We start from the raw sequence: 13,767 nt of genomic DNA on the forward strand, positions 1-13,767 counted from the left end.
AATTATTGTGAACATGCATAAGCTACAGTGACAACACCTCCTACAGGTAAATTTACATATTGACATGGAAATATACTGATAACAACTGAATACCTGCCAATTAATGAGATACATTAACTGAGTGAAACATACAGTATTTTATACAGTGAGTATTATAAAATAACCAATTATACAGTATTTACAAAATTTTTGAGCATCTGATTTGTTTTTCTCAGGCTATGAACAGGAAGTGTTTCCTAGAATAATACGTCTCATCTAGATGGCGTCTATGTGTGTAAATGTGGGTATATTTGTTTTTGGAGGGACTGTGCATGTCAGGAGGTATGATAAAGTGTGTTGTTCCTGGCACAGTCTTAACATTAAGGAAAATTCTTGGATTAAAATATGTTTCATGCTACTGCACAAAGATGGACTTATATGGTTGAAAAATAAATCATGTTTAAAAACTAATTATTTTACGGCTGACAACAAGACCAATGTCAGCTATACTGTCTCACATAAAAATGTGGCCTTACGTGTTTTTGCTGTGACCTTGCAATGTAGTAGTTAAGCTTTATCAGGGGTTAGAAGCAGATATCAGCTAATCTTGTTATCATCCCCAGGCCCTTTACTGTGTACTATACTGTTTTTTTTTTATTGTGTAACAATAGCAGAAATACTATAGTGTGTAACACCCAACTTTATCTGTCAAAGTCTGAGACGAATTCAAATTTGAAGTATTTAGTCCTATTTAAGTCGAGAACAAAAGAACAAGAACAAGCAAATGATTTACTGCAAGTCGCAATATTTATGGTATCATCCATTGATCTTCTAGCCTGGAAATCCAGACCTAAATCTGAGAGATTAAGGGTCTGGCATCGACTAATGAAAATTGGCCAGCTCGAGGGGCGGCACCAAGCATGCATTTGAAAATCTCACTGCACGCAATTGGATAACATACGACCAATCACAACAAGCCCCATACGCTTAGCTACCAGCAGAGCTAACTGGTAGATTAGACTCTTGCCGTATCCAGTCGGCAAAACAGCAAAAACGTCCTTTTTGCAAAGGAATGATTCGAGCGCCGTCTTCTGTTCCTCTTTTAGATAAAAAGCCATGTCTAACTCGTTCATTGTAGCGGTCAAACAACTGGTGTTCATCCAATAGCCATCTTGCAATGTTTACTAATGACTTCGACGTCACAGCGCTGTCATCATCTGTTTAGCTCCCCTCTGGCCCGCCTATATCAGATAACCCGATGTGATTGGTGGTGCAGCTCGGATACAAGGGCAGATTTAATGAGCATGATTACTCGTCGACGAGTAATTTCCAGGATTTCCAGGGTATTGTTCTTCAATACAATCAACTAATTAATTTTTAATTATTAATTTTTATTCTTTATTTTATAGCTATTTTATCTGCTAGCTCTTTTTGAATCTGTATGAATACACCTACACTCATTTGCCCCTATGACTGAACATGAGGTTATCAACCGATATTGTTTTCAGATGATGCCAAAGGTGATTATAATTTACAATTAAATGTCTGGAGCAGCAGCAGAAAGTAGTGAGCATGTTGCATGTTTAATAAGGTTCTCTGAGGAAGACACAAATGAGGAGATGGTTTTTCCACACGTCTTTGAAGTGGTGCCCAAATCACAGACCCAGCTCATTATTTTCATATACAACCAGCTCAGCTGCTCTTGAGGATCAAACATGGTATGATTCAAATCCTTCAAAGGGGAAGTCAGGTTTAAAAGTCCTTACATTTATTGAATAAATTTCATTTATGTACTAAAATGTGTGCATTTATATGCACCACATGACTGAACGTATGTGAACACACCATTTTAAATGGACAATTTTGGCTTTTACAGAAATTCTAGTGGAGACAAATGTGAAAGTATTTAGTACAAGCTATTCTCAATCGACAGCATTTGTGGTAAAATGTTGATTACCCGTGTTTTCTTAAAAAGAAATATATATATATACAGTATATCAGTGTTACAGTAAGGCACGTGCAATGAATGGGGCCATTTTTTGGAGGATTTCAAAGCATAAATGTAAATCTCATCATTTTATAAAAGCACTTTAATTCTCTAATTCTTTTGTTAAAACTTGTTTTATTGAGCTGCAAAACTGTTTAAATTCTTTAGTCGTTTTAGGGTTTTCAGGGTTTACAGACAGCGCTCTGTTGTCATAGTGGTGACATTTTATACAACTTTACACAGAGATAAATACAGCAGAAAATAAATATTTTGAAGAATGTCTCAGTGTCTTAAACAGCACCTTCATCACCACATGTTGTTTGGGAGCAGTGTTGGTACTTTGGAAAGTAGTTAATTAGGTTACAACGTTACCATCAATTAAAAGTAATCAGTTATGTTACAGCGTTATCTATTCATAAAAGTAACGCGTTAGAGTACTCATGCGTTACCAAAAATTAAAAGCCGTTTGCAGCGGCTCACACATGCTGCAGCTTAATTGACAGACACAGCCCCCGGCCCCTTTAAATGCACCTAGAAGTCGTGACTCCTGACAATGAATAACGTCAGTCATCCGACTAAATTATCACTGCAGGATAACAATAACAGGAAAGACAGTCAGCAATAGGCTATTCCACATGGCGTTTTATTTATTTATTATCACAGAACATATTAATCAAAATTCGCACCTACCCAGCCCAGGTAGCCTAGGCTACTGTATATGAGCACCATACAAGATAACTCCTGATTTTTTTCTTTAACTCTAATGCAGTTATCAAAGTGCATCAAGTGTGCTAACTTGTAAACACAACCTGAGGTAAACAGGCTTGCAGATTTAAATCCATTTAGAAATGAACAACTAGTCAACGATCTAACAGAAATTAACAGCTGCCTGTCAAACAAAAATTATTACAAACCGAATTAAATAATCCAAACGCTGTCCTCTCTGCCATCTTGCCGGGAGTTCGAAAAAAAAAAAAAAAAAACACACACACACACACACACACACACACACACACACAGGGTCAGGCGCAGGGCACAGACGTATCACAGCCATTGACTTTACGATCACAGCGCTTCGGCTCCGCTGATACATCCGCAGGTGGCACAGTAAACCTAGGCCTACTGTCTGACAAAAAGCAGGCTGCAGTCGGGATTTTCCTTTCCTTAAAATAACGGATTACTTTAAAAAAAAAAAAAACGAAGTTACTGATTACTTAACGCACGAAACTAACGCGTTAAGTTACACATTTCACGAAAAAGGTAATTAGAGTTACAAAGTAAGGTGTTACCCACAACACTGTTTGGAAGGGTTTCAAGTAAAATCCCAAAACAAACTCCAGCATATTCAGGTGTCAGACACGACTGAAACTTCAAAAGGGACCGGCTTCTATGGTCAGATGAAACTAAAATAGAGCTTTTTGGCAGCAAACCCACCAGATGGGTTTGGTGCACACAGGGATAAAAAGTAGGCTACCTCATGCCCATTAAATGCTGGATCTTTAAATGTTGTGGGCCTGTTTTTTTTTTTTTTTTTGCTGGAGGCATCTTGTTCAGATACATGGCATCATGGATTCTAGCAAATACCAACAGATAAACAATCTAAATCTTACGGCCTCTGCTTGAAATCTTATAATGGGCCGTGGCTGGATCTTCCATCAGGAGGTCACTGAGGACAAAATGAAGCTTCCATCCCAGTTCCCTGACCTGAACCCTATAGAAACTGAGTGGGGTGAACTGAAGAGAAGAAGCACAAACATCTGAAGAATCTGGGAATCGGAAGGATCTGGAGAGATTCTGTATGGAGGAATGGTCTCTGATCTTTTGTCAGATGTTCTCCAAACTCATCAGGCATTATAGGAGAAAACTCAGAGCTGTTATCTTGGCAAAAGGAGGTTGCAAAATTATTTAATAAAAGGGGGCAAATAATTGTTCCCAATGTGTGTCTACGAGGACATTCGTGCATCTCGAAAAACACGGCCATGGCCAATGAAGTTCGAGTGGCTGTCAGACAAGGTTAACGGAGGCCGAACGGAAACGAATCTAGCTGGGCCTTTTTGACTCACGGCCTCAGAGGCCTGTGAGAAATTCGAAAGAAATTGGCCACCGAGGGGCGCCTTCGCGGTTTTCATATGCGCAAAGGATTGTATATCACGTGTTTTTTTGCACATGCCTACGACATTCATACCGCATAGAAATCCTCATTTGTTGCCGCTGTCAATCGAATCGTTCGTTAAATAATGGAGATTATTTCAAAAACCTACTTTTGCGAATTATTCCAAGGTTTTTGTCTCAACCTCGATAACTGTTGAAAAGCTTTAAAAACATATATTTCCTGAGTAAATTGCCTGTTTTGGCTGTAAATTGTCTTTTACATCTATGATCTAGTTATAGGCTTGCTAAATAAAACAATACCTTTTTACACATTGGCTTAAAGGCCTTAAAGCACTTGAACCCCGATAATTGCTGCGTGCAGCTATATATTTTCCCCTCCATATACAATGAAAGTCAGTGGGGTGCAATGTTGTTTTGGACCCCACTGACTTTCATTGTGTGGCTGAAAAAAAAAAAGATTTTGTGTTTCACAATAAAAATAAAGTCACTCAGGTTTGGAATTGGACCACACACATTGTGTGCCATTCAGGTTTCCAAATACTTTTGGTCATGTTGTGTTGTGTATAATATGAGTCCGATGACAATATGATTGTTGGCATTGTGTGATCAGTCCATGTGCAATTTGAAGATTTTGCAGGTTTGTGTCTGTTCGTGTGTATGATCCATCAAGCAGTGCTGCTATGTGCTCATCTTCAGAGACTAATACAATTAGACAGAAGAGTGACAACAGCTGTTGAACAACAGAATAACACACACACACACACGCGCGCCAAAGTAATTAATGGAAGCACAAATGCATTTAAGGTAGATGGCTTACTGAAATTAATTCTGCATCCTTCAATCATTAACTGTGTGTGTGTGTGTGTGTGTGTGTGTGTGTGTGTGTGTGTGTGTGTGTGTGTGTGTGTGTGTGTGTAAAATGTCAAACCTTTTTTCCCCCTATATTCTACCATCATTACTGTAATAAAATCAGAGAGCAGTTCAGAATAATGATGAAGGAACCAAACCACTTTTAAACATTCACTGTCAATATTTGCATAATTGTACCAGGATGGAGAGGAGGATATAGAGAAAAAACACACATACAGTAAAGGTGGGTGTAGTGCTGCTGGCATATAGATGACGCAATTAGATTTTGTATGTTGTTTAGTTTTGATTGTGGATGTAAATTACAGGATGAATAAAGGTTTGAAATAACACATGAACATCAAGCATACAAAAGCAGCAATAAATCATAGCGCAAACAGGCACCTATATACTTTCACACCGATACTTTATATACCCACACCCATGTTTTCATAACATAGCTTTAACCATCTGGCCATATAGATTAGATAGATAAAACAGCAATATTTTCAGGACTTCTTTGTTGCTAAGGGAACAGAACACTAGCACACTTGGTGTTAGTCACATATAACACCCATCGTCATGGCCGTAATTAGTGCCCTATATAGATCTTTGTACACACATGTTGGTGACACTTGATTAGGACTGTTACACATACCGAAGAATTTCTGTCTGCCCTGTTTTTTTCTCAACCCCCAATCCTTTCGTCATCATGTGCGTGTGTGTGTGTGTGTGTGTGTTTCTGATGCTTCCCTATCTTTGTTGTAGATATATTACTCTTCATGACCTCATGATTTACATGAATCCTCTTTTCCATCTATGTACCTGCAGTGTGAGTGCTTTAAAATACCCTGTTTATGAACGCTTAAATTGATGCATTGCATCACATCTGTGGAGGTGTGCGTGATTGATTTGTTTTTGTCTGGGTGCATAACTGGATCCTGATCAATTCTCTATCACTTTAATAAGACGCAATGGGGATTTTTTTAATTTTTTTTTATGATCAGGCTACAACATCGCATTAAATTATATTTAAAACATTAACATTACATTTTTTTTAATGAGTCTTTAAAAAATTTAGTTTTACTTCTAATTTCTTGACAAGTTGTTTTTTTCTCTCCATATTTTTGCTATAGGCCTATTTGTGTGGATTTTTTCCATAATTTAGCTAGCCAATCCTATAAACACACATATTTATTTTGCTTATACTTATGTAAGTGTGGACATATGTATTTATTGTTTTATAACTAATTACTGTAAAATGGCTATGGACTAACGGTCCCTAACTTTACCGCTAAAAAAACTTTTCACTTAGAATATTAAAAGATAACTTTATTTATGCTTTATTTGTGTACTGTTTTTTTATTTTTTATTTTTTTTGAGGGAGCTTTTGAAGGGCTTTGAATTTAGTTCACTTCTGGGAAGACATATGTACTACGACAGTTAAATAAATGCTGTACAAACATTGTAAATATGATAATGTACATGAGAGATTGCACAGGGGTTCCCATCTTTATCAGCTGAACCCCATTTTAAAATATGTAAATTAATTCAAATGTAAATTATTTAATTTTAGTACCTCCTGTGAATTTTTTTTATTTATTTTTTTATTAATAAACTTTAATTATAATGTTTGGTTCATTTCTGTATATATTCTGAGTAAATTTTTTTTTTTTTTTACACATTTTAAAAATTATATATATATTTTTTTAAAATATATATTATAATATAATATAATATATAGGAATTACAATAATAATATGTGTAAATATGTTTTTCATTTATTCGGTATTGCCATTTCTATCACAAGCTCTTGAATTCAATTCAGTTCAATTCACATTTATTTGTATGATGCTTTTCACAAAACAAAAAAGCAGCTTTACAGAAAAATGCATGTTTCAACATTACAATTTAGAGTAGCCTGTTATCAGATGTGACTGTCAAAGTACTGTCCAAATGTCAAAAATGTACAATAAGATAATAAGACTATAACAAATCATGCACTTAGCTATAGGCTATATATCATTCATTTCGCAGAAAAATTATTTCATTAAAGCAATTATTACTATTTATGATCATAATGATTGCAATAGTCTATTATAGAAAATGTAGCATTGGTGCGTGTTGATTCAGGGTTTGATTCATCTGAAGTCCTCGCAGGAGATGGTGTCGTCTCTTCAGAGGTGTTGGGGCATCTGAAGCCTTTGTAAGAGGCTGGATCCAAACTGGAGCTGACGTAGGCTAGTCTCTTATGAGACGGGCCTCCCAAGGTAGAGACAGAAAAGCAATTTGAAAATAATTAGCGGCGTAGCGGCTGCTGTTGTTCAGAACATTTCAAGCAATAGATAATCATGTGCATTTCATCTGATATAAATGGACTGGAGTACAAGGTTATGAGGTGCATTAGGCGTGAATGATTGGCTAAAGAGTCTCATTCTCATTTAAATTGGGAGAGTGTGTCTGAGCCCTAAACATCATCAGGAAGGCTATTCCTACAGGAGCCAAATGCGAACATGTTCTCCCTCCAGTGTAGTGGACTTAGATATCCTAGGTAGGCTACTACCAAAAGTCCAGAATTGTGTGACCTTAAACTGAGCGTGATGGATTGTAGGGTGATAGAACCTTCTGCAGTTCCCCCATGGACCTCTAGTGTCTTGCAAGCGGCTGTTGGGGACTGGGGACACCCTCCATTCTCAATGTAGCCTACAGTTATCTAGCTCGACCTGCCGGTCGTTTTTGGTATTGGTCAATCAATGTCAGCAATTGCAAATCTGTCAGCTGGCACATTTTCACTTCTATAAAACTCTCTTCCATTCTTAGTAAAATATCATAACAGTAAATTCGATATGAACTATACTTAAACGCTTAGGCCTATACCAAATTATAGCTTCAGTAAAAGTTTAAGCATGTTGCTTAAAATGTTCACGTCTAAAATTGTATATCAATATCACAGGCCTACTACTTAACAATAACCATAATAATATTAGCCTAAATGAATAATAGGCTAATAGATCAAAAAAGCTATTTTTTGCTTGCTGTGCCACATATTTCATTGTGCTCCCATGTTTTTAGGTAAATGTCATGTATATCTGATTGTTATTATTGCTCCAAATAGTTAAAGTATTGGATCAGTTGTGTTTTTCTCTAAGTCGGAAAAAATGAGACGTTTTCGGGTTTTGTAACGCTCGTTGTTTTCCACTGGTCGCCGCAGTGCACCATTACCACAGATCTAGGCTACCTCAAAGTTAGTCTGAACTTGTTTGTCCACTGGGTGCGCTAGAGGTCGGCCATTTAATGTCTTGCTTTCAACTCTTGTGAATCACTGCGTTGTCACCGGTCCAGTTTCACCCCGCCTGCCAGTCCGTCCGGTGTCCGTCACACAGTCGCTATGGACGCACGTCAATTTGTTCAACTTCTCCAACTTGGATTATCGGACGTTTAGTATCGGCTTCCCCTTTAACACGACTGAAGAGACTTGCCAGACGCGGAGTGATGAACAGCAACCCCGAAACAACAGAGTTTACGCCTGTATACCCGTGAACCTCTATCCGGACACAACACAATGCTCAGACATTTGTGGACGTGTTTAGTTGCTTAATAGCTGTTTCAGGTTACTCGGCAAAAACGGAATTCTGTTAGGCTGTCGTCTTTACGCACTCCTTGGAAAGAGATTATTGAACGCCGTAAACTTTTAAAGGTGCACATATTTGCCCCCCTGTACGCCGCCGTTGCGAGGTCTTACTGTTACCCCTGATTTGAATACAACTCTAGCCCGGGGCTCGGAAACTGGCCCACTTCGAGATATTTTTGTCTTTTAGAGAACGTAGCCTATGGGGTTTTACAAATGACGGCTCTGCTTAAAATGAGTCGGAAGCGTTAAGGGAAATGTACGAGGTTTGACAAAGGAGATCTTTTGTTACGTGAATGCACGCGGACAGAATGGCGTCATATGTGGACAATAGTTTTCGGCACGCGATCATGAAGAATCCTGCCGACAGGACGCAACAGGTAAGAGACAACAACTGTACCAATGCTGCCCAGACATAGCCTGTATGTGATTATTTACTTAGTTTTGCTGCAACACAACAGCCATAATGTCCATCATTGTTTTGGGGAAACAGGCATATATTTCTAAATAAAGCATTGTATACAACTCAAACTGACTTAGATGGTCTCAAGACACGGGGATATATCCCCGTAACTCAAGTTGGCTTGCAACGTTTAAAGGGTTATACTGCTTAAACTGATGTAAAAGTATTTCCCGTAAACCGGTTTATACAACGAGAGAAAGATAGCTTGGGGTTTATAAACCGTTTTTGTAGGATAGAGTTTACACAACTCAAGCTGACTTAAACCGTATCAATTCAAGACAACGGTTTATACAACTAGAAAAGCTTTTTTTACAACTCAGGCTGAATTACAGTATTTTAGTAGTCTGTTTCATAAACCAAAAAACTATTTAGAAAATCCCAGCTGATTTAAGAAAGAGTTTCCCCTGATTAGGCCTATGCAGACAAGGCTTAAATCTAGTCCCAGAGTAAAATGCATGTCTGAGCTATCTTAACTGGAAGCAACTTGCATGGACATATTTCAAAATATGTCAGTGCCATTGTTTTGACTCAAGATACACACCAGTAAGGGTTTTTTTTTTTTCTAAGACACATTTGTAAAAGCTACTTAATTGCCTTAATTGAACCAAGGCCTAATCCTGACTTAGTCTAAGCACTATCTGTGAAACCAGGTTCAAGCTGACTTAATGGCCTGGTTTCACAGACAAGGTTTAGATTAAGCCAGGATTAGTTGTTAGTTTAATTAGGACAGCTAAGTAGTTTTTATAAACTTGCCTTTGAAAAAACATTACTAAATTACTAAATGTAATTTACTAAAAAGTAAATTACTTGAGACAAAATAATGGTCAGTGGCAGTGCAACTTGCTTTGAGTTAAAATGGCTCAAACATGCATTTTAGTCTGGGGCTATCTTAAGCCTTGTTTGTTAAACCGGGGGGAGGAATGTCTCAAGACAACGATTATACATCTGAAGCTGAATTACTGTGTCTCAAGAAAACAGGTTATACCACTCAAGCTGACTTAAAATGTATTATTCAGTTTAAACAGCTAGGGAATTGTTTCTGTAACGATTTATACAACAAAAGCTGACTTAAATCGCTTAAACGTCGAGGAAACAGTTTATACAACTCAAGAGTCAAGGTGACTTAATTGTTGCCTTTATACATTGTAAATCAGCTTGAGTTGAATAAGCAGTTGTAGACATTTTTATACACAGTTGACTTAAAATGTCTAAATGAAACAGTGTCTCCGTCACATAGTGGGCTCAGACGTTGGATACATTGTTTAATTTAGACCTGCTTGTTTAAAGGCGCCAAGAGCTCCAGTTCTACCTATTTTTTTGGGAATTGCGGTGTCCCTTCAGTATGTAAGCAAAACGAAGTCAATGGACTTACTGTTTTGTTCCACATCTATGCTCAGTTTTGTCGTAATCAGAGCCCACAGGTTTTTTTTAAAGCATTGCTTAATATAGTCACACTCATCAGGCTTGTAGCTGTGGTATTTTAGAAGTGTATTACTCATCTGTCAGAAGGGAGTATTTCCTCACCATCCCCTGAAATCCAGACTAGATCATCCTCATTTAAACCAGCTGCAATAAACAAATGTCACAGCGTCATTTAGCCCCGGACCACAAGCTCATTAGTTTCAGCTCTGTAAACTACCAGCATTGTTTGAATGTCTAAGCACACTGAACCTCCTATCCGTGGCCACGTAAAACTACATTTGTGTTCTGTGTGTGTGGGACATTTGGCTTGTGAGTTTTGAGGCCAGGAATTTAATGAATCAAAAGAATGTGAGGAATGTAGTTTATAGTGTTGGCTCTTCAGTCCCAGGCCCATGTGTGCTGCTTTAAAGACATAAAGCAGTTCCTTAAGGATTTCATATTTTGCTTATAATTAGTGTGATATGTTCTAAGCTCCAATATGAATCCTGTGTAACCCAGGAAGGATTACGGATCAGCCCCTGGGACCTCTGACTCACAGAGGTCTCAAGCTGAGAGAAACCCAAAAGCCACTGTTTGAATGTGTGCCAGTGACAGTTGCCCCAGTGTGAAATAAATGAAGAGATAAGCACTAACACCTTCTTAACACATTATTGCAGCTTTGATGTTGTATACTAACTTTTTCATAATTAAATAATTACATTGTGCCTCTGACTGCAACCTATTAGTTAAAAATGTGGGCAAGCAACCAAAAAGTTGTGTGTTTAAATATGACAGGAATTGATCCATGAGCTATTACCACTGTGTGCTTTAGCAAGTAACTCGCAGTATCTAGTGGGCTTTTTTTAATTAGTTTTTTTGTAAGTCACCTTGGATTAGTGTCAGCACAATGATAAATTAGGCAAGTCCACAAGCTGGTAGGTTTTTCAGATGGTTATTAATGTTAATCTGATTACCACGTTAAAGTAGTTTTTTGGTCAAGGACCAGGATTTTAATGATAATAAAGTAGTAATAATAATAATAGAAAACCTCTCTTCTTTATTTTGGCAGTTCAGTTAATACAATTTTATTTTTACATAGTCTTTTGGCTTATAATTTTGCTTCAACGGATGTATGATGGTTTCGCAACAGCTCATTTCTGAGGCCCTGATTAAACCTGGTCGATCGGATCGCGAGTGGACTGTGCTAAACGGAAGTGTAAATAGGGTCTAAAATATTTTGAGCTTGTCGACTTTCGACCGCTTCCAGAGATAGTCTAACACGCATTCGACCGGATTGCTTTCTTGTAAATGCTTGTGTGGTCGAATGTTCAAACAGCCACAAAAGACTCTCCGCCCACTGACCTAATGTGTAAACATCATGGGAAGCGCAATAACCAGACAGGATTTAAACTTTGTTCTCTGGAGGCCAAATTTGTTTTGAAGACGGAAAACGTACCAAGCACAGTGTTCTCTCACCGTTCCTGATTTCTAAAATGCACTGAGAGCGATTGGCACGGTCTTGTGGCTATCAGAGCAGAAACGAAAGCTGCTGCTCTCTGTATGTTTTTATCTGGTCATCTCCAGCCGCTTTCATATAAATTGTGCGAGATTATTTTGTCCATTAGATCGAAAGATCAGAAAAAGCCCATATATTTAGCCACACATAGACACGACAGAAGTGGTTGAAAGTGGACAAAAGTGACGGATTAAAACATCAGGTGTAAATGAATATGTGTCTCCCTCATCTAGGCTACTTGTGATCCGATTGGACAAAACGCATGTGTAAACAGGGCCTAATTGGTCAAACAACACTCACTGGTCTCCTTACATGTAGCCTAACTCTCATTCATGATCTTAACACTTTGCATACAGTTAAAGTTGTGATGAAATGGAATTAGCAACATATTTTGTTGGGTGTAATATATTGCACTCAAATATGAGGTAATATAGTTCTCATAAAGTTTTAGTTTGTACCCTCAGAATAGTAGTGTAGCACAGCAGTAGTGGGAGGAAGGACAGCAACTTCAGTAATTACATAAGCTGCCAAAAGTATTTGGTGTAGGCATACTAGTTCTCCATTAAGAACAAGCTTGCCACATTGGCTTATTTAACTTTTAGCAATTTCCCGGTTTCTGTTTACTATAAGCATTTGCACAGATGCCATGTTGTAGTTGGTGTATGGTCATGGCCCCAAGTGTGGCACAGGTGAAAGTTTTAGTCAATACTTAATACTAATACGTAATGCATGAAAGTATTATACAGCTTTGTATAATTTTGTACAAACTTAAAAATAACTGACTATAACAAGATCCTAGGTCACATTGTAATCAATTGTCTTGCTTTTACATCTTCTCAATCTTATGTTTTTTTTTTTCTTTCTCTCTTCCTGCACTCTTTTTCACATGCTCATATATTCAGTCTCGTATATGGTTGCCCACAATGAGACCGGAAAGCCACACTGAACCTTACTTCTGATTGTGTTTCTGCACAACATTCTTCATGTCTGTGGTGTGTGTGTGTGTGGGGGCACGGCATATGTGTAAAGAAGTGTGTTTGTGTGCCGTTTAGGGCTGAACGATTTTGGAAAATAATCTAATTGCGATATAGTTTTACCAATATTGCGATTTAATATGCGATTATTTTTTTTAAGCTCTTTATCTTTTCTATTATTCAACAAAAACAAGCAATAAATCATTGTAAATTAGGGAAGGGAATCTTTAGGCACCTCATGAGCCGATCAAATTTTTTTCTTTAATTGATCTTATTAATACAACTTAAAATATTTAATTACATAATTATAAGTAGGCCTACTTATAATAATTACACATTCAAAAACTAAATTAATACAATTACATGTTAATAATTTTAACAAATATAGCTAAAAAAAAAACAAATAGCAAAGAGGGGAAAAAAAATATTACAAGCAATAAACAAAGAGTGCTTTCAGTATTTAAGAGTAGGCTGTGTGAACGTTTTCATCTCTTTTGAAATTATAAGATGTGGTTTGTCCTGTCTGTTTAATAACTTAAGATATAACTGACTGTGTCACATTAATTTCGTGTCATAAAAGCATTTTTAGACGCAAGTACATATAACCACGTAGACGGAGTCGCTCACAGCCGCATGCTCAAACGCTCTTCGCAAAGCGCGCGTGAGTATTTGAAATTGAAAGCAGCTTCTGTCGGTGATTTTCATATTTTTAATATATAAGCCAACTGCATTCCAAGACATGATGCCTTCGTAGAACATTTGTTAGTAAAATACCGGCGGGCGAGACCGCGCACTACAAAAGTACCATCACGCAGACCGCACGTAGGCTAGCCTATCATATCTTGTGCAATGATGAACCCC

At 37.5% G+C, this 13,767-nt stretch overlaps 1 protein-coding gene across 2 annotated transcripts in view; it reads left to right on the top strand.

Annotated features, from left to right (window-relative positions):
* The first annotated feature begins 8,701 nt into the window (after positions 1 to 8,701).
* Positions 8,702 to 13,767, top strand: part of rapgef2a (Rap guanine nucleotide exchange factor 2a) — a 42,082-nt gene continuing 37,016 nt past the window's right edge. For both annotated transcript variants that reach the window (XM_084395928.1, XM_084395929.1), the window contains exon 1: positions 8,702 to 8,932. In XM_084395928.1, coding sequence (XP_084252054.1) covers positions 8,849 to 8,932 — 84 coding nt within the window. In that variant the 5' untranslated portion in view covers positions 8,702 to 8,848. The remainder of the gene's footprint in view (positions 8,933 to 13,767) is intronic.

Source organism: Rutilus rutilus (genome assembly GCF_951802725.1).
Source record: "Rutilus rutilus genome assembly, chromosome: 2".
Lineage (NCBI taxonomy): Eukaryota > Metazoa > Chordata > Actinopteri > Cypriniformes > Leuciscidae > Rutilus > Rutilus rutilus.